This window comes from Podarcis bocagei (assembly GCF_964188305.1).
Source record: "Podarcis bocagei genome assembly, chromosome: 2".
Taxonomy (NCBI): domain Eukaryota; kingdom Metazoa; phylum Chordata; class Lepidosauria; order Squamata; family Lacertidae; genus Podarcis; species Podarcis bocagei.
Window position 1 is genome coordinate 35,691,410 of NC_138126.1, and position 23,534 is coordinate 35,714,943.

At 44.7% G+C, this 23,534-nt stretch overlaps 1 protein-coding gene across 1 annotated transcript in view; it reads left to right on the forward strand.

Annotated features, from left to right (window-relative positions):
• Window positions 1-23,534, forward strand: part of GXYLT2 (glucoside xylosyltransferase 2) — a 32,206-nt gene that overhangs the window by 1,702 nt on the left and 6,970 nt on the right. The window contains exons 2-6 of the mRNA XM_081184783.1: window positions 14,496-14,688; window positions 15,008-15,139; window positions 20,281-20,532; window positions 22,289-22,412; window positions 23,180-23,352. Coding sequence (XP_081040909.1) covers window positions 14,496-14,688; window positions 15,008-15,139; window positions 20,281-20,532; window positions 22,289-22,412; window positions 23,180-23,352 — 874 coding nt within the window. The remainder of the gene's footprint in view (window positions 1-14,495; window positions 14,689-15,007; window positions 15,140-20,280; window positions 20,533-22,288; window positions 22,413-23,179; window positions 23,353-23,534) is intronic.

Genomic DNA, 23,534 nt, shown 5'->3' on the forward strand with positions numbered 1-23,534 from the left:
CAAGGGAGGAATGATGGCTTTTAAAGATGCAATCCAGTTATAAACCCATTTACTGAAATGAGAGATAAATAATCTGCCGCCTCAGCCAACAGTGATGTTGAAAAATAGCCCTTTCCAGAAAGACTTCCTGGATCAGCAGCTGAAGTCAACCTCACTTTTAATTCATTTTGTAGAATATTTCTGCCTTTCCCTGTTTAGGTTTGCCTTATTTTTGATGGTTTTGCTACACAGCCATGATCTTCATATAAGGGCAGGTGGGCAGAATGTACACTTGTTACTTGGGAAGGGTGGTATGCAGCATCTTCAAGTATATACTTGTCCCAAAATAAACACTGGCAATTCATTTCACAAATGCTACTAACACATGTTTCTGAATGTCACGTGTGAATCAGCTTGCAGTTCCGAGTGGAACTTCTTTTGTGTCTGTTCACTAGTTCAGCAAATTTCCATTCCCCAGAGCAGAAAAACTTCTGGGGTAGGGTTGTAGGAAGAAAAAAATATTGAGGTTTCCCAGTTCAGTTTCTTTCCCTTAGTTTTATTGGTTTTATATGCGTTTCCATTTCCATTTTCTCATTCTTGAGCCTGGCGAGTCGATTGATGGCTCTTTTAAGATAAGCTTCCGGCAGAATTTTAAACAGATTCTTTAGGCGGGGTGGAATTATATTCTCCTTGCCTGGTTTTCTTTTGAAACAGTCATGGCTAGACTTATGAAGATAATGTTAATATTAGACACAAGAACACGGGCTATAAAGATTTTTTAAAGTATTTCACACAGGCCTGTTTCAAACGGAAAACAAAAACATTATTGTCTGCCACACGATGAAAATGTCTGGAAGTTAAATGCACCTTTCTGTATCTATGAAATCCAAGTAGATGAGTCATTAGAGAACTGGGGTCACCTCTCTAATAATAATAATAATAATAGTAATAATAAAGCAAAGACGGGGGCCATTTGGATATGGATAGTGGTTCTAGCAGAAGCGGGAGCATTTCCCCTTGAAAATCATGCACATAGCCCCCAAGTTGCTATTTTAGGGGGAAATGCAGGTTACAAGCTAAATTTATGCTGTCCCCCTCCCCATCGCACAGACACGCTCTAGTCTAGTGCATCAAAGTGAAGGTGAGGGAGTCATGACAGGTGTGTGGCTTTAATGTTGCTGGTAGAATAATAGGAAGCTGAATAAAACACCTTTAATCCAGACATTTAATTAAATGTGTGTGAACTGCAGTTTGGAAAACATACTGTAATTTGCTACTTTTTCTTTTTTTTTTTAAAGGTGAAACTAAAATGCTGGAACATAGCAACTTTTTAATTCACGAAAGTATAGATAATTGCTATGTGGTGTCCCTGAGCTGGGAAGCTGCTCTCCCATCCCTTTTCTAGCTCAGTGTGACCTCATCTATCAAACAAACCCTGTGTGTCTTTGATTCATGATTTCACAGAGATGTTCTGAATGAAAGACTGCCCCATTCTCCGAGGTCTTATTCTTCACCCTATTAAAGCGGCTGGTTTCTTACCAGCATTGTATCTGATTGTGAGCACGGGATGTTTATTGTGACCGGGAGTGGATCATGGACTGAATTCAAATGGGTGTATTAAGGCAGGATTATCTTCCATTAGCAACTACACCTCCTGAAGTCATTTTTCTTCAGAGCATATCTCTTGAGTTTATCGTGGACAGTACCAAACAAATGAGAAGCAAATGTGGTTAAAAACTCCCCTGTGAATGGATAAGCGAGGGTGCGATAGTTAATGCTGGCTATAAAAGGCTACAAGGATATGGCACAAAGGCCCCTATGCCTACAGAATGTGACCCAGCTGTGCTGGCTGGGGCTGATGGGTATAGAACACCTAGCAGTAGCAGAACTGTGAGAATACCCTGGAGCAACACTATGGCACCTTACCCTTCTGTGCCAAAGCAACTGTGCCAATGTAGCATCAGAAAGAGGGTGAAGACATGGTGGGTGGAACCGGGGAAGAGACAGACTTGTGCCTTCCCTTGAATGAAAGATGGGGTATACATAACAGAGCAAATAAATAAACAATGCATAGGGGAAGGGCCACAGCTCAGTGGTAGAACATCTGCTTTGTGTGCAGAAGGTCCGGGGTTCAATCCCCGGCATCTCCAAGTAGGCCTGGGGGAGACACTTGCCTGAAACCCTGGAGAGCCTCTGCCAGTCAGTGTGGACGGCACTGAGCTAGACGGAACAATAGGCCTGACTCAGTGCAAGGGAGCTTCCCGTTTTCCTTTGTATATATGCCTGGCCCCAGGTTAGGAGCACTTAGATGATAACCGTGGTGATGGGTCTGTTGCTGGCTCCTGTCTCAGGTTGTGTTCCTCTCCTCCCAGTAATAAATAAAGGAAGCACTGCACCAAGCAGCATCTCTCCATCTCTCTCTAGAGATGATGCTGGAGCACATTGCTAACACTTCTCTGCCTAGAACGCCAACAGCCAACAGTCCCACTGCCAGAGCTGGGAATGACGGGACAGAGCACCCCACACAGGTAAGCAAGGGAAGCGGGGCGGGGGGCGGGAACGTGGGGCGGGGGGCGGGAACGTTCTGCAAAAAGCGTATCCTCTGCAATCGTATGCCCCTTGCTCCGTGTGAATATTGTCTCTCGCCCAAGCTGTGCAGCTGCAACGCCGTTCCCCTGAACAGCTCAGAGCTGCGTCTGCTACATGGGGCAAGTGCTCACCCACCCCACTCCCTGCTGGCAAGCTCTCTGTCTGTGAATGCGAGGCAATCCATTCCAGCCAGTGCCAGCCAAAACACTCACCATTATTTTGGCCTTGCAAGATCACTGCCCAGATGCATGGTGGAGTAGAGCAAGCTGTTGTCATGCCATGCTCCCAGGGGTCCACTGCAGCCCCAGTCACTGTAGACTGACGCATAAGCACTCAGGGGGCCCTTGTTTCATTTTCTCTCTCGCCTCCATGCATTTATCCATTGTGCATCGAAGGCTGCTACTATTCCTGCCTGTTTTGATTGTTACCCTCTCTCTGCCTTCCCTTCCACAGGACCTTCTCCCACACGCTGCTTTGTGCAGACTAGGATGGGAGACCCACCTTGTTTCCAGCACTAGTGGCCAGGATGCACCCAGGCAGCTTTGATAGCTGTGTGACACCTGTGAAGGTGCTCACAACATAGCGCTGCAGCCACGAGGGACGTGGCTACCATCTGCCCTTTGGAGAGCCACCACACCAAGGCACAGGAGCCCTACTGCAGCGATTGGCTGGCAGCCCTACACCTGTGTACCTTTCTCTCTTGGCATTTCCTCCACCAATAAAAGCTATGACTTTGCCACACAACCTTGCTTCTTTCTTGCCAGGGACCCCTTTTCCTCGCGAGTATGACCTTTGCTCTGTTAGCCTCTGAGAGGGGGAGTGGATAGCAAGGTGGATGATTTCTGGGCTGGTGGCCCCTCCATGCTGTGTTGACACAGGCTGGTTTTACTGTGAGGGGGCAGCAAGCACAAGTGGGGTGGCCGTGCTGTATGGGGTGGTCATTTGGGAGTGGTGGAAGAATTGGTGACAGAGAGAGAGAGAGAGAGAGCGCACAAAGGGAAAGGCAAAATAGCAGGAGAGGTTGACCATATGGATTGCCAGGTGAGAGGAGTGGACAGAAAGGGCTGTTTGTGCCCTGTCTCATGCCTCCAGATTGCTAAACAGTGCCCCCATGGCTTGATTGTGACTGAGTAGTAGGTGTTCCCTTTTTGCCTTTTGGAGTGGCTATGATTGCTGGGTGCATTGGCGGCCTTGCTGCGGACGTTGGGGATGCTTCTGTTGAGATCAGGGTGTTCCTTTCATCCTGTTCAGGATGAGTGCAGGATAGACGTGGCGCAGGAGTCGTGGCTGCATCTCCCTCCCCCGGCGTGTTGGAGTACAGAACTGCTCTCCCAAGTCCCCCCGCATAAATGAATACAAACAAACTGTTCCAAAGTTTGATTTTATCTGGGTGTTATTTATTTACAGAAATTTCAAGTGCTTCTTACGAAGTCTTTGTTGGCAGGCGCCGTTCATCAGTGGAGAAAGCCTCAGAATAAAGAAGCAGGGATGCGGATTTTTTCCAACTCTCCCATCTTCTTGCGCTGTGAGAGTTTTTGCCCAAATCTTTATGGAGCAGTAGCTCATTCTGCCCACAGATCCATTGATTAAAGTGAGAATAATGCTAATGAGGGACACAGAGAAATATATCCTTTCAGTTATTTACGGTTTTCATATCAGTTAAATATGCATATATAAGACTAGGGAGGCTGATGTATTAATGGAAGTCAAGAGTTTTAACAGATCTGAAACCTAAGCTTCTCTGACATGGGTGGGGAAACTGCGGCATGCCGGCCAAATTAGACCCAGCACATGTTCCAGGTTGGGCCATTTCCCCCAAACCACACCCACCTACCATACACCTAAAATATCGAATTATAGAGTAGGGAGGTCCCACAAGGGTCATCTAGTCTAATCCCCTGCAGTGCACGAATCTTTCACCCATCTGGGATGAAGAGTCTCATGCTCCACCAACTGAGCCATCCAGCCTGATCAAATGATTGCTGTGATAACCCCTAGAGAATCCCTTCCATTGATTGCAGTCAGTGAAGCAGCAGGGACAGCAACAGGAATGCAGGTGGGGAAGAATTTAGGGCTAATTTGATTGAATGTGGGCTGGAACTCATTTTAGAGCTGGCTCAGGAGCAGCAAAAGTAGTGACTCACTCTCTTGGCTACCATTGCACTGGCTTATTGTCATCTTTTTCTGGGTAGCTGAAGAACACAAAGTAAATCGGCTTTGTGCTGGAAGGAACGAGTACTTGGTGGCCCTCTGCAATATATTTGCGTGGCACTTTGCCTATAAAATTGTTCACATCTGGCTCCGATTTGGACGCCACAGCATACTGTATTGTATAACAGTCCCGGGAAGCGTCCATGGCTTCTCCCTTTTGCAGTTGTTTAGATGAGTTTCAGTTGCTGCAGGCTGGAGATAAATGGCCAGAGTTTGCACAGCTGTTTATCCAGTGACCTGTTCTTTAGAACGTTGGCCATCCAGGCTAATTTTAGTTTGCTGGGCTGAGTTTTATGGTAAATCCTTTAGGGAGCAGTTGGGGATATTAAAAGATACGCATTTGGTGGTTGCTAGATCAGGGCTATCCCTTTATTGATGTCTTCCATAGGGAACTCCTTCCCAAGAGGAATGTGCCTGGCAAACTTGTTTGTAGGGAGTTTTTTAAATACAAAAAGGAGTAGAAGAGCTTTGTCTTCAGCAGAGCTTTTGTGGCCTGGACGAGGTGCTTATAGTTCTGTAAGTTAGTGTACATTTTGCTGAAAACTTGTTGATTCTGTTGCTACTAAAAATGACAGTCAATTGCCTATTTTAAATAGGATTTCATTGCATTAATTGAGCTATTTATTATTAAATAGTAATAAAATTTTATTTATATCCCGCCCTCCCCAGCCAAAGCCGAGCTCAGAGAGCGGCTAACAGCAGCAAAAGTAACACAGTTTACATAAAATCACAATCAATTAATTGAAATACATTCTGAAATCAATTCATTCTAAAATCAATTCAGAATCAAATTAATGGCAACCATTGGGCTAGACTTCTATGAGGATTACCAAAGGAGAGGGTCAGACTGTGCCTTGGCCAAAGGTGCTTCAAGAGCCCATTGAATGAATAAGAACAGAATGAACAAGTGCATGTAGTTCTGCACAGGTATTAAAGACCGCAATCCTAAGTATTAAAGACCGCAATGCTAAGTACACCTAACCTAGGGATACAGTGAGGCATGCTTCTAAGTAAGCATGCATAGGATTGTGCTGTATGTGTCTTCAGCCTAATATTTCAGTGAGATTTAAGAAGATGAATGTTATATAAAGCCACCTTGAATCAAGTCACCCTTAATCGCAAGTACACATGGTTACGGCTCGGCTGAAAGGTTTCTAGGGCTGCCTTTTGGCAAATAAGCACTGTTTTGTCTGGATCTGGAGTAGTTCAAGATTGACAGGAACCAAGCTGTGCTTAAGGACTGAGTGTGGTTTATCTAACCCTCCTGGCAAACAAAAACATTGCCTCATGCTTGGTCTCTTGCCACAGAGCACACACTAGGTGAAAATAATCACATAGAGTTGCTGGCAGTGGTTGGTCCACCTGGAGGCTGAAACAGCTTTTACGGCCCTTCCTGTTGCATATTTGGTGGCCAAGTATCAAAGTGATATTCTTAGGAAGTGCTCCTCCAGGTCTTTAAGCAGTGTTGTTTGAAGTGCTTAACACACAACTGCTGTCTGTTGATTAGGCTAGCAGCCAGTTTGTATCTTAGGAGATACTGCCTAATAAAGATGCTCTTCAAAGCCTCGTTTGTGTAACTTAATTCTTACCCAACCACTATTCCCCCCACTACTTTATGGTTTGTCTGCTCTACTTCCTCTCCCAATATACACCAGTGTAGGCTCTTGTTTATGGGATGCTATAAAAGGAGCACAAAACAATAACCAAATATTCCTGTTTATGTAATCTTGCTGAGTTTCTCCACCAAGGCTGTTCTTTGCTAGCTATGTCAACTCACATTCCAAAGGAGACTAGCAGCCTGGTTTTAATCACGCTTATTCAGAAATCTCACCAAGGGCCAAACCACCTGTCCTTGTCTTTCTCTTTCCCCTCCCCACAGGGAATATGAAGGGGGTGAGGGGAGCGGAAATCTGAAAATGAACACAGAACCAAAATATTAAATTCTCCTTCCGCTGTGGCTGATGGTTGCTCCTGTTTCTTTTGGCTCCCTCTTATTAATTGCATTTTTATTGTGTATTGTATTGTATTTTTTTCTAATGTTTGAAGCTGCCTTGTGAAAAGCAGAGTTGTATTTACAAAATAAGATGCTCCCACCCTCCCACAGAGCGTCCCTTCCATAGTCTTCATCCCACAGGGATGCTATTCAGAAGGAGAGCACCTAACCCAGTTCAGGTCTCCAGTGTCCATTGGAGTACCTACGGGTTGACCAGGGGCACAGGCCCAGTGGGGTGCAGAAAACATTCCTCCCCACTCTGGCTAGGAGCCAGCCCACCCACACTCTTCCTAGGCCACTCCCCTGCAGCTCTGGGTGGCTGGGGGAGGCGTGCAGGCTCCTTGGAGTGCCTCAGCAGAGGAAGCCAGTCGCTGGCGCAGGCTGTCACAGTAGCCCTGCGGAGTCATCTGAGAATTACCAACTCCCTCATGCTTTGGGTACTTACTTGGAAACAAGACATAGATGTGCAGAGAATGGAGGTTATTCCATAGAACAGAGCTTTCTAAACTTTTCATGTTGGTGACATACTTGTTGGTGACACAGTAATTCAGTTTTACTTAGTGAACTAACCCCTTTCCAGCCTCGGGAAGAGCACGCGGAACATTCACGTGACACACCTACACACTGTAGCCAACACACTAACGTGTCGCAGAACACAGTTTGGAAAGCTCTTCCACAGGACTTACCTCTGTCCTACTTCTGAGGTGTTGAGTCAAAGCCAATTTAGCAAGCGGCTGAATGAACTCATATGTTCATTTTAGTTTATTCCCCGTGTTAACCTCAAAGGCTTGTGGTAGGTAACAGAGAAAAGAAAACTGAAGATATCCCTTCTTAATTTAGCTTCAGCCTAATTAAAATAGTCAAAAGTGTGACAGATGTTATGACCTGCAGGTTTCTGCCTGGTTCTTTGCTTCCCAAACACCAGATGGAAGAAGAGGGCAACATCAATTTATCAAACAAACAAGCAAAAAAGTAGGAGGCCAGAAATAGTGCAAGCACAGCCCATTTATACATTTTTTATAAAAAAAGTAAAGCTGATCTGTAAACAATATGATGATTTTTATACTGCTCTGCAATAATGCAATTATCACAGTGGTGAATGAAAAAAAATACAATGAAGTTTGTTGGCATGCGCCTGTCTCAAGAGAATGCACCGAAGATCCATGCGCCTCAGCCTCTCTGATGTGGTCCAAAGGAAAGCAGAACGATACATTTGGCACCAGCTTGGCTGCAGGAGTTGCCAGAAGGAGGCGTGCAAAGCGTTATTCAACCTTCTTAGGGAGTCCTCCAGATTTGTGCAGGTCTTAGCCTTTTCTCCAACTGCCCCAGAACAGTGAAACAAATAATTTGCAACCTGAAATGCAGTAGTTTGGTGCCCAATTTTCCCCCAATCGAAAGGGTTATCCTCTGTATCAAACCTAAGGGAGAAAGTATTGAGAGTGGTATTGCTCAGAGGGTAAAATCATGTGGGCAGTGCAATTTAAATTGGAATGCAAAGTGCTGCAAACACACAATAAACTCAGGTGTGGACAAGTCTCAATACTTCCTGCTTAACTCTTTGTTGTTTTGGTGACAAACTACAGTCATACCTCGGGTTGAAGTTGCTTCAGGTTGAGCTTTTTCAGGTTGCGTTCCACGGTGACCCGGAAGTAACGGAACGTGTTACTTCTGGGTTTCACCGCTCGCACATGCGCAGACGGTCAAAATGACGTCGTGCACGGAAACGGTGAATTACAGGTTGCGTTCACTTCAGGATGCGAATGGGGCTCCGGAACAGATCCCGTTCGTATCCAGAGGTACCACTGTACATGCTTTGTTAGTCGTGCTTTCAAAAAAAGTGTGCTTAGCCTTTTCACTTTTATTTTGAAACCAAATCTGACCAGGGGGCCTAATCCAGGCATAGGCAAACTCGGCCCTCCAGATGTTTTGAGACTACAACTCCCATCATCCCTAGCTAACAGGACCAATGGTCAGGGATGATGGGAATTGTAGTCCGAAAAAACATCAGGAAGGCCGAGTTTGCCTATGCCTGGCCTAATCCAATGCCATGCCCTCAATCAGAGGCCTATACTTGGTTTCCTGCCTTAAATCACTCCCCTAAGTGCTATTGTATTTGCCCTTGAAGATGCTATTTGTGACGTGTGTGTGCTGTGGCCATTAAATACTGTTTGTTGTGTTAGCAGTGGTGGCCAAACTTGGCCGTCCAGCTGTTTTTGGACTACCAATTCCCATCATCCCTAGCTAACAGGACCAGGGATGATGGGAATTGTAGTCCCAAAACAGCTGGAGGGCCAGGTTTGGCCACCACTGTGTTAGAATACGTCTAGTCTGTGGCAATTGCATGTTAAATTTCAAAGTTGTTACTGTGTTTTGTAGTTGCTGAGGGGAGCCCTTAGTATTTTTGTGTGTGTGTTCTGGTTTGGTGAAGTGGATTAGTTTTGTTTCTTATGAGATATGCAGAGCAGCATTGGCTGCTTGTGCTACATCTTTTGTGGACGGCAGAGTTGGGAGCTGTGGCTATTTGTTGTGGTATTTTGTAACTGCTGCGTTTCGGCTTCATATAGCTAGCCAGGCTTCTGATCGATGTATTGTCACGTGTGGTGGGAACTGATTTCACAGTGTCTTAAAAGTCAGCAAATGTGTTTTACCTGCCGGTACAAAAGAGGGCGATTACTCATCCCCTGGTTAAGTTCATTTTCAGTTGTTCTCAGTTTTGCCACACCTCAGTCAAGCTAGCTATACCAGAAATCATTGGGGGGGGGGCATAAATTAAACCCATAACAGTTCTTAGAACCTAATTTTAGCAACCTTTTCTGATCTTCCCTGGCTTAGCACCAAAGCTTGCCTTGCAAAAATAAATGAGGCGGTGGAGAGCTTGCGCGTTGCCCTGTGAAGTCCTCTGAGGGTGAATTCCAGGGAATCCCCCTCCAGCCCACTCAGCCCTGACACAAGAAACATGGAGTGCCAAGAAAGGCTGCTTTGTTGAGGCTGACAAAGGCAGCTTTGTGGGTGGAACAGCTTTGTCTTTATCTTCTCTCTCCCATTATCTCTCCAGATCATCCTCTCTCTGCCCCTGTCCGCCACCCTCTGGTTTTTCTCTCCAGCACTCCCAGTATCTGTACCCTCCCTCTGTTACAAGTCAGTTCCTTACAGCTTCTCTCCCATCCATCCCACTTCCCTTTATCTTCTACAACCCATCTTCTTCTGTTTTAGGAGAAATGGCAAGCCTGGTGGAGTGTTGGTTGCTTCGTGCTTCACGGAAAGCTGCACTGTTTGCAGCTGTGCGGGCATTTGTCGGGTTTCACATTATGCAGTATTCCTTGTATTCTGTAATTTCTGCCTTTCGGTGCATTGTTGCATCGTGAATTGATTTTTCCTTGCTAGAATCAAAGAATCATAGAGTCATGGAATTGTAGAGATGGAAGGGACCCCCAAGAGTCAAATAGTCCAATCCCCAGCATTGCAGGAATCTCAGCTAAAGCATTCATGACATATGGCCATCCAACTTCTGCTGAAAAACTTCCAAGGAAGGAGAGTCCACAACCTCCCAAGGGAGTCTGTTCAACTGTCGAACAGCTCTTACCATCATAAAGTTCTTCCTGTTGTTTACTTGGAATCTCCTTTCTTGTAACTTGAAGCCATTGGTCCAAGCTCTACCCTCCAGAGCAGGAGAAAACAAAGTTTGTTCCCCATTCTATGTGACAGCCCTTGAGATATTTAAAGGTGGCTGTCATATTTCCTCTCAGTCTCCTTTTTTCCAGCCTAAACATACCCAGTTCCCTCAACCGTTCCTCATAAGGCTTGGTTTCCAGACCCCTGATCATCTTAGATGCCCTGCTCTGCATACATTCCAGCTTGCCAATATCCTCCTTAAATTGTGGTGCCCAGAATTGGACACGGTATTCCATGTGTGGTCTGACCAAGGCAGAATAGAGTGGTACTTTGACTTCCTTTGATCTAGACACTAAACTTCAGTTGGTGCAGCCTAGAATAGCATTGGCTTGCCCCCCTGCTGCATCACACTGTGGACTCATGTTAATCTTGTGGTCCACCAGGCTTATCACCTGTTGACTCCTGAAGCTAGATCCTTTTCACATGTACAGTGGTACCTCGGGTTACATACGTTTCAGGTTACAGACTCCGCTAACCCAGAAATAGTGCTTCAGGTTAAGAACTTTGCTTCAGGATGAGAACAGAAATCGTGCTCTGGCGGCGCGGCAGCAGCAGGAGGCCCCATTAGCTAAAGTGGTGCTTCAGGTTAAGAACAGTTTCAGGTTAAGAACGGACCTCCGGAACGAATTAAGTACGTAACCAGAGGTACCACTGTACTGCTAGTAAGAGTCCCACTGCTTTCTGCATTAGTTGTTTAAAAGGAAGCAAAGCTCTACAACTCCCAGCCCTGGCAAGCCATCAGGGCTGAAGTTGGCTCCAATGCCAGCTCTGTGGCACCAGACCCAAAGAACCTGTGGCCAGGAAGACAAGAAACCCCCTTTCCACCTTCTAGTACTTCAGGAGCAGAAGGAAGCACATTTCCACTCTGGAAAGATGCCAGGGGTAGTTTCTCTGTGATGCACATAGTTATTTTATTCCAGACTGGACCAAACTAAACACTATGTTAAGTCCCTTAAAAATAAAAAAGCAAATAGCATCAGTGGGCGTGGGAGTGCAGGTAATTTTCAGAATCACAGCAGGTGGAAAGGGGAAAGTTATTATTTATTACATTTTATTACCAACCTTATACTCTAAGGTCCTAGGATGAGTTACAACAATTAAAACACAGCAGTACACAAAAACGTTTTAAGGTAACTTAAAATTACAGAAAAAAGGTGGGTCCTAAAAATTAATGTAAATGATTTAAACCTTTCTTCTCTGATGCAGCCTATTGAGATCAGTGCGGGTTTTTCTTTCCCAGGACTCAAAACAAAAAGTAGTATTTTCCAGGAGTTCATTGTGCTGGGATGCCACTTTTGATTATTCAAGGCTATGCATAGCGTTAGTGTCCATGCTTAAGGGCTACATTGGTGGCACGAAAACACTCTTAACATCGTAACATCAAGGTAATGAACAGCTGGAGTTTTCTACCTGCTTCGATTGTAGCACGCAGGGGCGAGCTATATCAAAGCTTTCATTTTCTGTGTACAGCATGATTTAATGATGCAATTAAGAGTAAGCATAGGAGAAGTAGGCAAAAAGCAGTGCCATAAGAAAGGGGAAGGAGCACAATCCATGCAAGCAGCCAATTATGCACTTTAATAATTCAGCGGGTTTTGTACTAATTGGCTGGAAAGTAAATACTATTTGCATAAGTGTAGTGTGCCATTATTTATCCACTGCAAGAAATTGAGCTTTAATTAAGACAAAAGCCCGTGGACTTTTCAGCAATTAATGAAATATATTGCGTTCTTGAACCAGTCAGGTACCAAACGCTTGTGTCCCTTAAGGCGCGAGAAGATTTATGTTGCAATACAGAGCAGCAGCTATTGCATGCAGACTTCATTTTAGTTTGGGGGGGGAGAAGGGGGGATCCATTCCGCTTACAAATGAAGTACCCTAGTTGCTGGACTCTTTATATCCTTGCACCAAGGGAGCCATGATTCTGTGTTGAGAATAAATTGTGCAGATGGATGACGTTGTTTTGCATAACATAGTTCCAAAGAGCATGATCGCTCTTTGCATTTCCACGTAATTTTGAATTTGGGGGGAAATGGTGGTGTGGAGCAGGAGGAAGCCTTTGTAAGTAGCACAGAGGTAACAGAGAGGATATGAGGGAGGGGGGAAGTGTGATAGAAAGCCATGGAAGAAGTAGCTATCCTGGGCATATTAGAAACCCTGTCTTCTGAACACTGAGGCCTTCGGTTTACATTCACTTTGTTTTAGGGATAGTTTCTTAAGAGTTCCCACATTCTCTTTTTTGTACAATGCATCTGTTCTTTCTTCCCGTCTTGCCCACTTACATGTTGCCCCCATTACAGGGACGGTTATATCTCAGCTGCTCAGTCATTTGTCACATCTTGTTATTCATGAGTAAACGATGGGTAGCTAATCTGTGGAGCGAACAAGTAGTAATTTTGAGAGCTGAGTTGTTGGCAGAGTGAGGATTGGAGTGAACAAATGACTACTCTTGAGGCATCAAGAGGGAATCAAATAAGTAGGATGCAAGTCAGAAAGGTTCCAGTGGGGGTAAGCGTGGACCAATGGGACCAAATAGTATGGGAAACAGTCATATTAGAAAAACTAACCAATAAACTGAAACTGACACAGGGTCAAATGGAAGAAGACACCTTCACCCCGGTATGGCTCCTTTTTATCACGTACACAGCCCAACAAGACAGGAATCCACCAACAGCATACAAATCAATATGGCTAACCTGATTAAAAAACACCCACCCACCCCACTCACGCATGAAAACAGAGTACACCACAGCCAATCACAAACAAACAGCCACACCCTAGGCCAGGGGTCCGCAAACTTTTTCAGCAGGGGGGCCGGTCCACTGTCCCTCAGACCTTGTGGGGGCCAGACTGAATTTGGGGGGGGGTGATGGAAGAGCAGCACGAGCCCCGGTGGCTGATTACCTGTGTCTTGAGAGCGGCAGGGGCTGGTGGCGGCGAAGGGGCGATGAGCGGTGCGAAAGGCCTGGCTCTGGAGAGGGACTGCTTAAAACTGCACTCGGCCAACTGCAGCTCAACAAAGCCCAGCCCCCTTCCTCCTCTAGGCAGGGCAGGGGGAAGCCAAGAGGAAGGGGGGAGGAGGCGCTGGGCTGGATCCAGAAGGCAGTTGGGCCTGATCTGGTCCGCAGGCCTTAGTTTGCCAACCCATGCCCTAGGCCAACCCCAGCCTCTCTCACCACCAAAGGAACACAAGTGAATAGTAAAGAGAACCTGCACAAGCAACGCTGACACAAAACCCCACACGTACAATAAGTAAAACAGAAACATTGCCACCCGATCCCACCCCCACCCACCATGGCCCCCTCCACCTCTTCCCCCCTTTTCTGTATAAAATGTAACTTTGCACACACTTTTGTAAACCAAGAAATCTTTAATAAAAAGACACTTTTTTTAAAAAAAAAGAAAGGTTCCAGTGTTTTTGTGTTACGTCCTCCTCCTCCTCTCATGGTTGCAGGAGCTCCGGAAATTCACTCCAAAATCTCCTGGAAACTTGTGCCTGCATGTTTGCAAGCGTATCTCTGCAATCAGAAAGGGCTGCTGACCAGATGTGAGAGTCCATTCGGCGTTTGGCACCGGCGACGCTTCCTGTAACATTTGAAGCCACCCAGACTCTTACTTGACAGCCAGAGTTACATTTCTGAATTTGCTATTTGAACCTGAAACTAAAACCAAGCTGTACACAAGGAAACAATTGTGATGATGGAAGATAATAAAGGAAAGATTTTAGCACCTTAAAACTGATTACGTCACATGATTAAAATTACCCCGGCAAGCTCTTCGAATCCAGTCTAAGATCACAACTCCCTTGGAAAGTGGTGGACACTCCTTCCTTGGAAGGTTTTAAGCAGAGGTTGGATGGCCCTCTGTCATGGATACTTCAGTTGAGATTCCTGCATTGCAGGTGTTGAAATGGATGACCCTCTGGGTCCCAACTCTACAGTTCTCTGATTCTTTTTATATTTGCAGTATTGTGCTTATTTAATATAAAACCTCCAAAGATGATTATTTTTGTCTCACTCAACTGCATTTTTTAAAATGTATATATTTTTAGGAGACCAAAGGACCAGAAGCATTCTGCAGCCCCGCTCTCATCTCCACAGTGGATGCATCTTGCGGTTGTAGCATGTGGCGACCGGCTGGAAGAAACTCTGGTCATGCTGAAATCAGCAGTTCTCTTTAGCTACAGGAAACTCAAATTTCACATCTTTGCTGAGGATTCCCTGAAACCTGAATTTGAGAGGAAAGTGAGTCCCCTGCACTATTTTCTTTCTTTCTTTCTTTCTTTCTTTCTTTCTTTCTTTCTTTCTTTCTTTCTTTCTTTTTAAAGAAACACCAACCAAATCTAGATCTTTGATTATAAGCTTGCAGATTCACTTGGAAATGCTCTGACAGCCACAAGTTAATGAGCGGATAAACTCTTTTCTAGTGGTAAGCCCTCAATAAAGCTCTGCCTGAGTAAGAGCTTTGTTTTAATTTGTTTGACTTTGTAGCGCAATAGCATTTCCCACAAAACAGCCTCTCAGGAATTCTAATCTCCCTCACTTTCCTCCTTGTGCTTTTCAGCTACAGGAATGGCCCCCTTCGTACACAAAGAAGTTTGAATATAATGTCTACCCAATCGCCTTTTCAGTGGGAAATGCTCAGGAATGGAAAAAATTATTCAAGCCATGCGCAGCCCAGCGGCTCTTTCTCCCGGTAAGGCACTTGGGCAAAGGCCACAACCCTAGCCCCACTTACCTAGGAGTAAGCCACATCAAATTCAGTGGGACATTCTTCTGAGTAGATATGCTGAGGACTGCAGCCTAGGGTAGCTGAACCCAAGAAACTGCATTGGCCTTAGAAATGTTGAGACCTCCCTCGCGCACAAATTGAAATAGTCTGTTTGCTTGCGGACCTGTCAAACAGCTCCTCCTCTCCCACCGTCTTTCCAAAAGCCCAACAAGGTGCCAGTCTCAGTTATGTTTTGTTTCGTTTTATGTTGGGGAGCACTTAAAAAGCCCCTCTTCTTAAGGCCCTGGCAGGTGAGGGTTTTGCTCCACAGGAGGGCAAACCCCCTGCTGCGAGTGACCAGTGCTTCCTTCCCAGTTAATGCTTATTTGTGTTCAGTGTTCAGGTTTTTAGCATCATGGCACTAACACTCACCTGCTATTTACTGGGACATGAAGAGAAACAGACAGCAGGCAAGATTGAGGTGCTTTCAGCTGTAGCAGAGCTGGGTCGCAGAGGCTGACAAGCAAGCTGGCAGTAGCCAAAAGACCACCTCCTTCCCATAAGACCCCCTCGGGCACTAAGGTCAACAGATGGGAACACTCTTGGTTCCATTCACCCTCAGAAGCACCTCATTACACTAGCATTTGACACACAAGAATTATACGGCACGATTGCATCTTACACTTGCAAGGGTTCCATATATGTGCAAACTCAAAAAAACTCAGACCCAGGGGATTCTGGAGCTGGTGTTAGGTCCCTGGGGATGCTCTTGCAAGATCTCACAGGACCATCTGAGATTTCGTGGGAGCATCCCAGACTTGGCATGCTGAGAGGGCCTTGCTTGCCAAGCAAGGTGGAGAGCTTAAAAGCCCCTTTATTCTATGCTGAGTTTTTCTGGAGCAAAAAGAGATTTTAAGCTCTCCACCTTTCTTGCATTTAATTTGCATTTTTTTCAGTCAGCGGTCCTCAACCGCTATTGAAATCGCGCGAGTTAAATGTGCATAAGGCATGATCACACTGTATTTTCGGGAGCCACCCTGTGTTTTTTTGTGTGTGATTGAATTTTTAATTGCAAGTTTCGAAACTGCATTATAAATGGTGGAAACCTGCCCTGGTCCCTTAGGGCGAAATAGTTGTAACAATAGCTAGTCTGTAACAGTGCTCGTCTGATGTAAAGATCTGGGACCACACATCACAGGAGCCGGAGCCAAGACTTAAGGCTAAGTGGCAGGGCCTAGGCCAGAGAGCACGTAACCCAGGCTGTTCTTTCTTCCAGCACTGATCTAAAACCTACTGTGATCTGAAACACTCTGTTGTTGAACAGAGCACTGCTGTGCTTCTGAGGCCATGCACTCCAGCAAGATTGGCATGACCCCTGCTGTCTCTGGGATTGATGTGCGGCGAATATTTGACACCTAGAAAAATGTTGTACAGTGTGCTCGGAGTATGTATTTGGAAGCTTCCAGATGGAGCAGAGGTTTCTGTCTTCTTCCTCTCTTTAATCCAGCTGAGACAGCTTCTTAGCCCCATGTGTACACGTCAAGGCAAAACAAAGACGAGTAAAGGCGAAACAGCAGTCTTTTAATCTGGCCAGTTCTGTTGCTGCTTGCTACACTTATGTGGACTTGCCTTGCCCAGCTTTGGTCTTCTGCGGGCCTTTTTTTTAAAAAAGGGGGGGTATGGAAAACAGATGCTCCACCACTGAGCTACAACTCTTCCCCACAACCTTAAGTTTAACCTAAAACTATTGTGACAAACCTGCAAATTCTGTACCTTGCTAGCAGGCAGATGCTCCAACTTCTCGTTAGGCATAGCAAGCACGCAGCAGCAGCAGTTTTACACGTGATGCCTGCCCAAGCATACAGAGAACATCATGAAGTTATTAACTAACTTCCTCACTGCAAAACCTGGAACTGGATCCTTATCAACAAACACCACCTGGGATGAGTTGTAGACAGCGCCGGTCATTCCCAGGATGTATCTCAAGAGCACAAGCTGGCTCATATTTACTATAGAGAGCAAAAAGGTCCCAGAACGTTGGCATACTGCAACCAGAGATGTTTTCTTCGAAGAACCGCGGCATCAAATTACAGTTTCAGCCCATGTCCTTGCTTCTTGCTGCTTGTTTCAAGGAACGGTTCCTTCGTTTTGAAATAATAGTGTTAGTTGCCAGTCAATAAAAAGCACAGTTTGTTTCTCTCCCCTCCTCCATCCCTCCAGTATACTGTAATAAGTACTATGTGTTTTCTGACAGACATAATATGTTATTTTCTCACAACATAGCCCTTATTTTGGAGCTCTTTGAGTGGCAACCCTATCACCAGCCCATAGCTATCATATGTAAAGATGGGAGTGAATTTTGGTCATGCCTGCCTTTTAAGCAACAAAAGTCACAGATTGGTTGCCAGTGCGTGGAGTTAAAAAGAGGGGGTGTCCTCTGCTTATAGCAGCATTGTGACAGGGGAAATATGCTTTCTTCTGTCCCTGCAGCACTGCAGCAGGGAAAGTCACAGCTACTGACCCTCTCCCGTCATAAATCTGCTAAAGGCATATAAGAGCTTACCCTCTGACCAGGAGCAAAGGAACCCGTGTCATGGGGTTGTTTTAATTTTAGCAAAACCTAGTGATCTCAGAGTTCTTAGCTCTTGCTTGGCCAAATCTTTGATTAACTGGCTCTCATCCAAGGAAGAGTTTGGCCATTCTAGGAGGGGTTCGCCTTAATAAACCCATGCTCAAATACCTGTCCCTAAATTGCCTAGCCTTAAAGTTCATCCAAGAATATTCGGCTAGCCTCTAATGATGGTGCATTTAAAATGGGGTGGGGAATGGTGATATTGGAGAAGCCACGATAAATGGCAGTCGTGACTTTACTAGAAGTTTTCTAGATTCTGCTGCAACAATACATATGTGTTGGAGAGACTGGGAAAGAATCTGTGCAAAATAATGAGGGTGTGGGGAAAGCTGTGAAAGAAGCGCAATTTGTAGTTAGAATTGTGTGGCAGAAGTGACACCATTGTCATAAGTGGAGTAAAGCACATTGTCTTAATTGCAGCTTTTCTGTAGAAGTGTCTCCTGTATAGAACACTAACTTACTCTACCAGTTGTGGAGCATGTGCCGCAGATCAAAAACAAAGCCAAAGATAAAGCAAAGTTTTTTTAAAAAACCAAAAATGCCTCTCCATATCCATTAAATAGGCTGGAATATTTTCTCCAGAATAGGTTGCCTAAATTATTTATTGATGCATTCCAATAGTCTGGATCAGGGATGTCCAACCAGTAGATCGTGATCTACCGATAGATCCCTGGCTGATCCTGGTAGATCACTGGATCCTTATCGTGTACAAAAAGTTATGAGGAAAAGCTTAAAAACACTGTGCAGTCTTCCCCCCCAAAAACTCAATAACCCTGGGCAATCCACCTACCCTACACACGCTCCTCCTCCCTCTAATGACAATGGGTAGGTCACTGCCAGTTTTTTTATACTGGGAGTAGATTGCAGTCTCTTGGGAGTTGGACATGCCTGGTCCATATCTTCCAATAAAACAGATATGAATTTTATTTAAGAGCCAAAGTACCGTTTACATATTTTTGTTTATTCCAACCCTTTTCTCCCTGCCCCGCCCCCACTTTCATGCTTGGAAGCTTTGGGCAATAATATCTCGAGCACCTAATTGCAGAAGTGGAAAATGCTCTTATTAAATTTGAAATTCAAATACTGAGACCTCAAGGGTAATCTAATGACAATCAAGGCTTTTCCTCTGCTGAATATGTCCCACGAGTGTCTTTTTAGCAAAATAAATGTGGCCACGCACTTGGAGGCATGCTATTTTTATGCCAATTTAAAAGTGCATGGGTTTGTTGTATGTCACATTCTCTTCTTCCAAGGTGATATACATGGTACACCCACTCTCCCCGTTGCTGGTCTGGGGAAGAGTAGGAGACTTCCCCAATAGCACCTTGTACACTGCATAGAGTGGGAATTTCAACCACGGTTTCTTCCCACTCCTGAGCCATTCTGCTGTCCATCGAATAAGAGAGTTTTGTGGGAAAGAAGGCAAACAAAGGGAGGGATTTTCTACATCATTAGGAGAGAAGGAAAGTAAAATGGGAAAGAGACACTCTGCTGCTTTTGAAGAAATATTGAAACCTCCCCACGCAAGTTTTTTTTTTAATAATGCAATTACTGAAATTATGAATGGATACGTACAGAACCAAGTGTCCACAAGAGGGCACACTGTGAACAAGAATCAACAGCCTGGTCGTTATTATCCCTTTCGAGATATCCAGGTAACTCGTGCTCATTTCCATCACTTCCAAAGTTACTTTGAAAAGCCACTTCCAGTCAGAGTAGACAGAGCTGCGTAGATGGACCAGAGTTCTGAATATGTTCAAATAATTATCTTTTTTTTTTTCTAATTCTACATTCACACCACACAGTGGATTCTGGCTGTTTAGCAAGGTTCTTTTTTTTGGAGTAATTCATGTGATCAGGCAAGCGGTGGCAATTATCAGAAGGCAGCCTGAAAATATGAAAATCTTTATCACAAATGTACCTCTCCACAGGGTGGTCTTTCCCTTGCTTAAAATGAGGACCACCATTTAAAAACCTACTGTGCAGCCAAGCTGTTACCTGGTTATATGAGTTGGCTCCATCGTCTGTCAGTACAAACTTAAACTAGTCTTGTCCTTTTATCAAATTTTTAAAAACGTGTTTTGTTGTTTATTTTGATTTTGTTGCTATGAAGCTTCATGATGTGAGATTTACTTTTATTATTTCTTGTTGGTTATATTTAAAACCAAACTGTAAGACAGAAATGCTTCAAATGAAAATCAAGAAACGTTCCCTGTGGCAGACCCCTCATTCCACCATCTTCTCATGCTCCCTAATTCTCTTGAGCGCCAGAACATAGTAGTTGGCTCACTTCATCTAGTTGACCCTGAGGAGCTTATTTATATTGAATGTCTCTATATTGAGCAGGAATTTGGATCAAAATGGTATTTTCTTTTGTGTCTTGCATGTATACACAGAGTGAATGAGTTCTTGGCCTGTAATCTGTCTTCTTTGGCCTTCCTGACTTTGATGCCTGTTTGTTTTTCCTTGCACCCTTTACCTTCCAACCCCAAAGACGATTTTAAAAGATGTAGATTCCCTTTTGTATGTGGACACAGATGTCCTATTTTTGCGACCCATTGATGACATCTGGGGCTTCCTGAGAGCATTCAATTCCACGCAGCTGGCTGCCATGGCTCCAGAACACGAAATACCAAAGATTGGCTGGTACAGTCGGTTTGCTCGCCACCCATATTATGGAGTGACTGGGGTAAATTCTGGAGTCATGCTGATGAATTTAACCCGTATTAGGAATGCCCAGTTCAAGGTAAGAATGGCTTTTCATTTGTTTGTTTTGTTTCGGAAACACTTTTCTCTCCCACGCCAACTGGGGATTGGTTTCTACTCCTGCGTGTATAAAACTTCTTCACGGTTTTATACAAATGATTTCCCACTGACTGAAAATCCAGCTTGGACTGTTGTTTTCTGAGGAATGTGCTTTGACTGACAGAATCAGTCCACCAGCTTCTCAAATTGGCCCAGAGTAGCATAGCCAAATGATAGTTAACTTGAGAGGCTTGTCATTGTAGGTCTTCAAATGCTGTCACACTGAGGACATCACTGGTGCGCCTTTGTCACTACTGCTGGTGCGTTTCACATCTTCCTGCCCGCTCGATTAAGAATGGGCACTATCCAATTAAATTGTTGCATGCGTGGTGATTTCTGAGCGTGCCACCAAACTTCCCCTCCCTCTGCTCCCTTCTGCACCTCACCCTCCAAATCTAATCTAGGGTTCCCCAAACCTCTGGGGCAGCTTGGGGCATGGTGCAATGGGAGAGGGAGGAAGTGACGGTCTTTGAAGTCGTTCCATGTGTGCAGTGATTTAGTTGCCTACAACTCTGCATATTCTTCAGGCAATGTTCCTGCCAATTATTGAGTACCATCATCTCAGAGGACTTCAGGTTTCATCCATGGATGCAAACCTTCCTCCAAAAGATTGCAGAACCCTCAGATGTGACCTTAGTACTGGGGATCATAGGAACCTGCCTTATACCAGGTCAAGCTGTTTGTCCATCAGGATCAACTGGGGAACAGACTCCCTTGGAAAAGTGGTGGACTCTCTGTCCTTGGAGGTTTTAAGGCAAAGGTTGGGTGGCCATCTGACATAGCAGCTTTAGTTGAGATTCCTGTATTTAGGGAGGCTTTTAATGTTTGATGTTATTGTGGTATTTTAATATTTTGATGGAAGCCGCCCAGAGTGGCTGGGGAAGCCTAGCCAGATGGGCGGGGTATTAATAATAATAATAATAATAATAATAATAATAATAATAATAATAATAATAATAATTATTATTATTAGACTAGATGACCCTTCCAACTTTACACTTCTAAGTCCAGTATTTGCTCAGACTGGCAGTGACCTTTCATAACACCCCCTATTCAGTTCTTTCAAATGGAGATGTGAGACTGAATCTAGCCCTTCATGAAAAGTACATGTTTTGCCACTGAGCTGTGGCATCTTCCTGTAAAATTATTAAAGCTTCAGTAAAATAGCAGAGCTCCTCTGGAGGCTTTTTCAGGACCCAGTAGGGACCACCTGCTGAGCCTCTCTGGCTTTGAGCCAACTTTCTTCTCTATGAAATGGTAAAGTAAAAGGAAGGGCTCATGCGAATGTTGACATAATAAGAGTGAGCAAGTGTATTGTGTTCAAGCTCTGTTGCTTCATGTTTTCTTTAATTGCATGCATGTAAATCATGATACCACTTGGGGCACAGAAAAAGGAGGTTCGAATCCATGCTTCTGAGTGCTTTTGGATTTGATGGCTTTTCAGGGTCAACCAAATGAATGGTCAGTTGAGGATATGGAATCACATTATCTGAAGGGAGAGCTTGCATGCTGGCAGTCTACACGGTTCCCCTTCGCTGGCTCCCTGTTCCAGCATGAAGAGCAATTCTTCCTTTCTGTGCTTTTTGGTTCCAGGAACAGTGAGAAAGGTTGCTGCTCAGCGCTGCTACGCCTTCCTCCTGCTGTGATTTCTGCTGGTTTCTACTTTTCTTTTTTTATCGTTTATTCCTGCCTTTCAGAACAGCATGATACCGACAGGCTTGACATGGGAGGAGATGTTGTACCCTTTATACCAAAAGTACAAAAACTACATAACATGGGGAGACCAGGACTTGCTCAACATCATTTTTTACTTTAATCCAGGTACACGTTACACAGACTGTATATTATAGGCATGTGTAGATATATTATTGTTGTTGTTATTGTTGTTATTATTATTAGGTCTCGTTGGAATATGTGACAGGGTGGTGTGTATAGACTCTGCCTCATTGGCCTGTGCTGCCAATCCTGTGGATGAGAACAGATTGTGATTGTTTTATTGATGGAAAGTGATAGACAAACACTTGCATTAAATAAATAATTCCCCCTCACCCACTTCATGCATTCTCCACTTAGAATTCTTCTGTATGGTAGCTATAACCATGGTGCGAGCTGTTAGCTGTTGCCAGGCTCGAGCTCAAAGGCAATATATTGCCATGGTACTATAGAGAAAGGAAGGGCCCTGGAATGACCATCTTGCTGTGTGAGTAGGGCGAGGAAGTGATCTACCCCCTTTTTGGGGGTTCAGGTCAAAGTTGTAGGGCTTTTTTTAGGAGGGAGGAAAGCCCCATCTCTTTAGGGTGCAGGGCAAAAATGTTGAGCTTTTTTTAGGGGAGCCAAACTTGTTGAGCTTCTTTGGGGGGGGAGCCACTGATCTACCAGAGACGTCCAGTGATCTACCGGTAGATCACAATCTACCTGTTGGACGTGCCTGGAATAGCAGACACATGATTCGTTTCCAAATTGTGTAGCTTTCCTTATTTCAGAATTTCTGATAACATTTTGAAGGTTTTGTGTTTCGTGCCAATTTCTAGATGTTGATTAGTAATTGCTGTCACCCCCCCCTTCTTTGCTCAAATTGGGCTTTCTAGAGTGTCTCTATCTGTTTCCTTGCCAATGGAACTATCGACCGGATCATTGCATGTATGGCAGTAACTGTAAAGGAGCAGAGGAAGAAGGTGTTTCTATTCTACATGGGAACAGAGGTGTCTACCATGATGACAAACAGCCTACTTTCAAAGCACTCTATGAAGTGATACGTGATGTAAGTGTTGTCCCGCCCAGGGAGACAGTCTCATGCCATGTTCTGACATGTGACATGGTGCATCTAGTTGTATTACCTTATGCCTTGCATTTCTGTTTTCCTGCAAAGAGCTCAAAGCAGCATAAACGGTTTCTTCCCCCACTATTTTAGCCTCACAACACAACCCTGTGTGATGGGCCTGT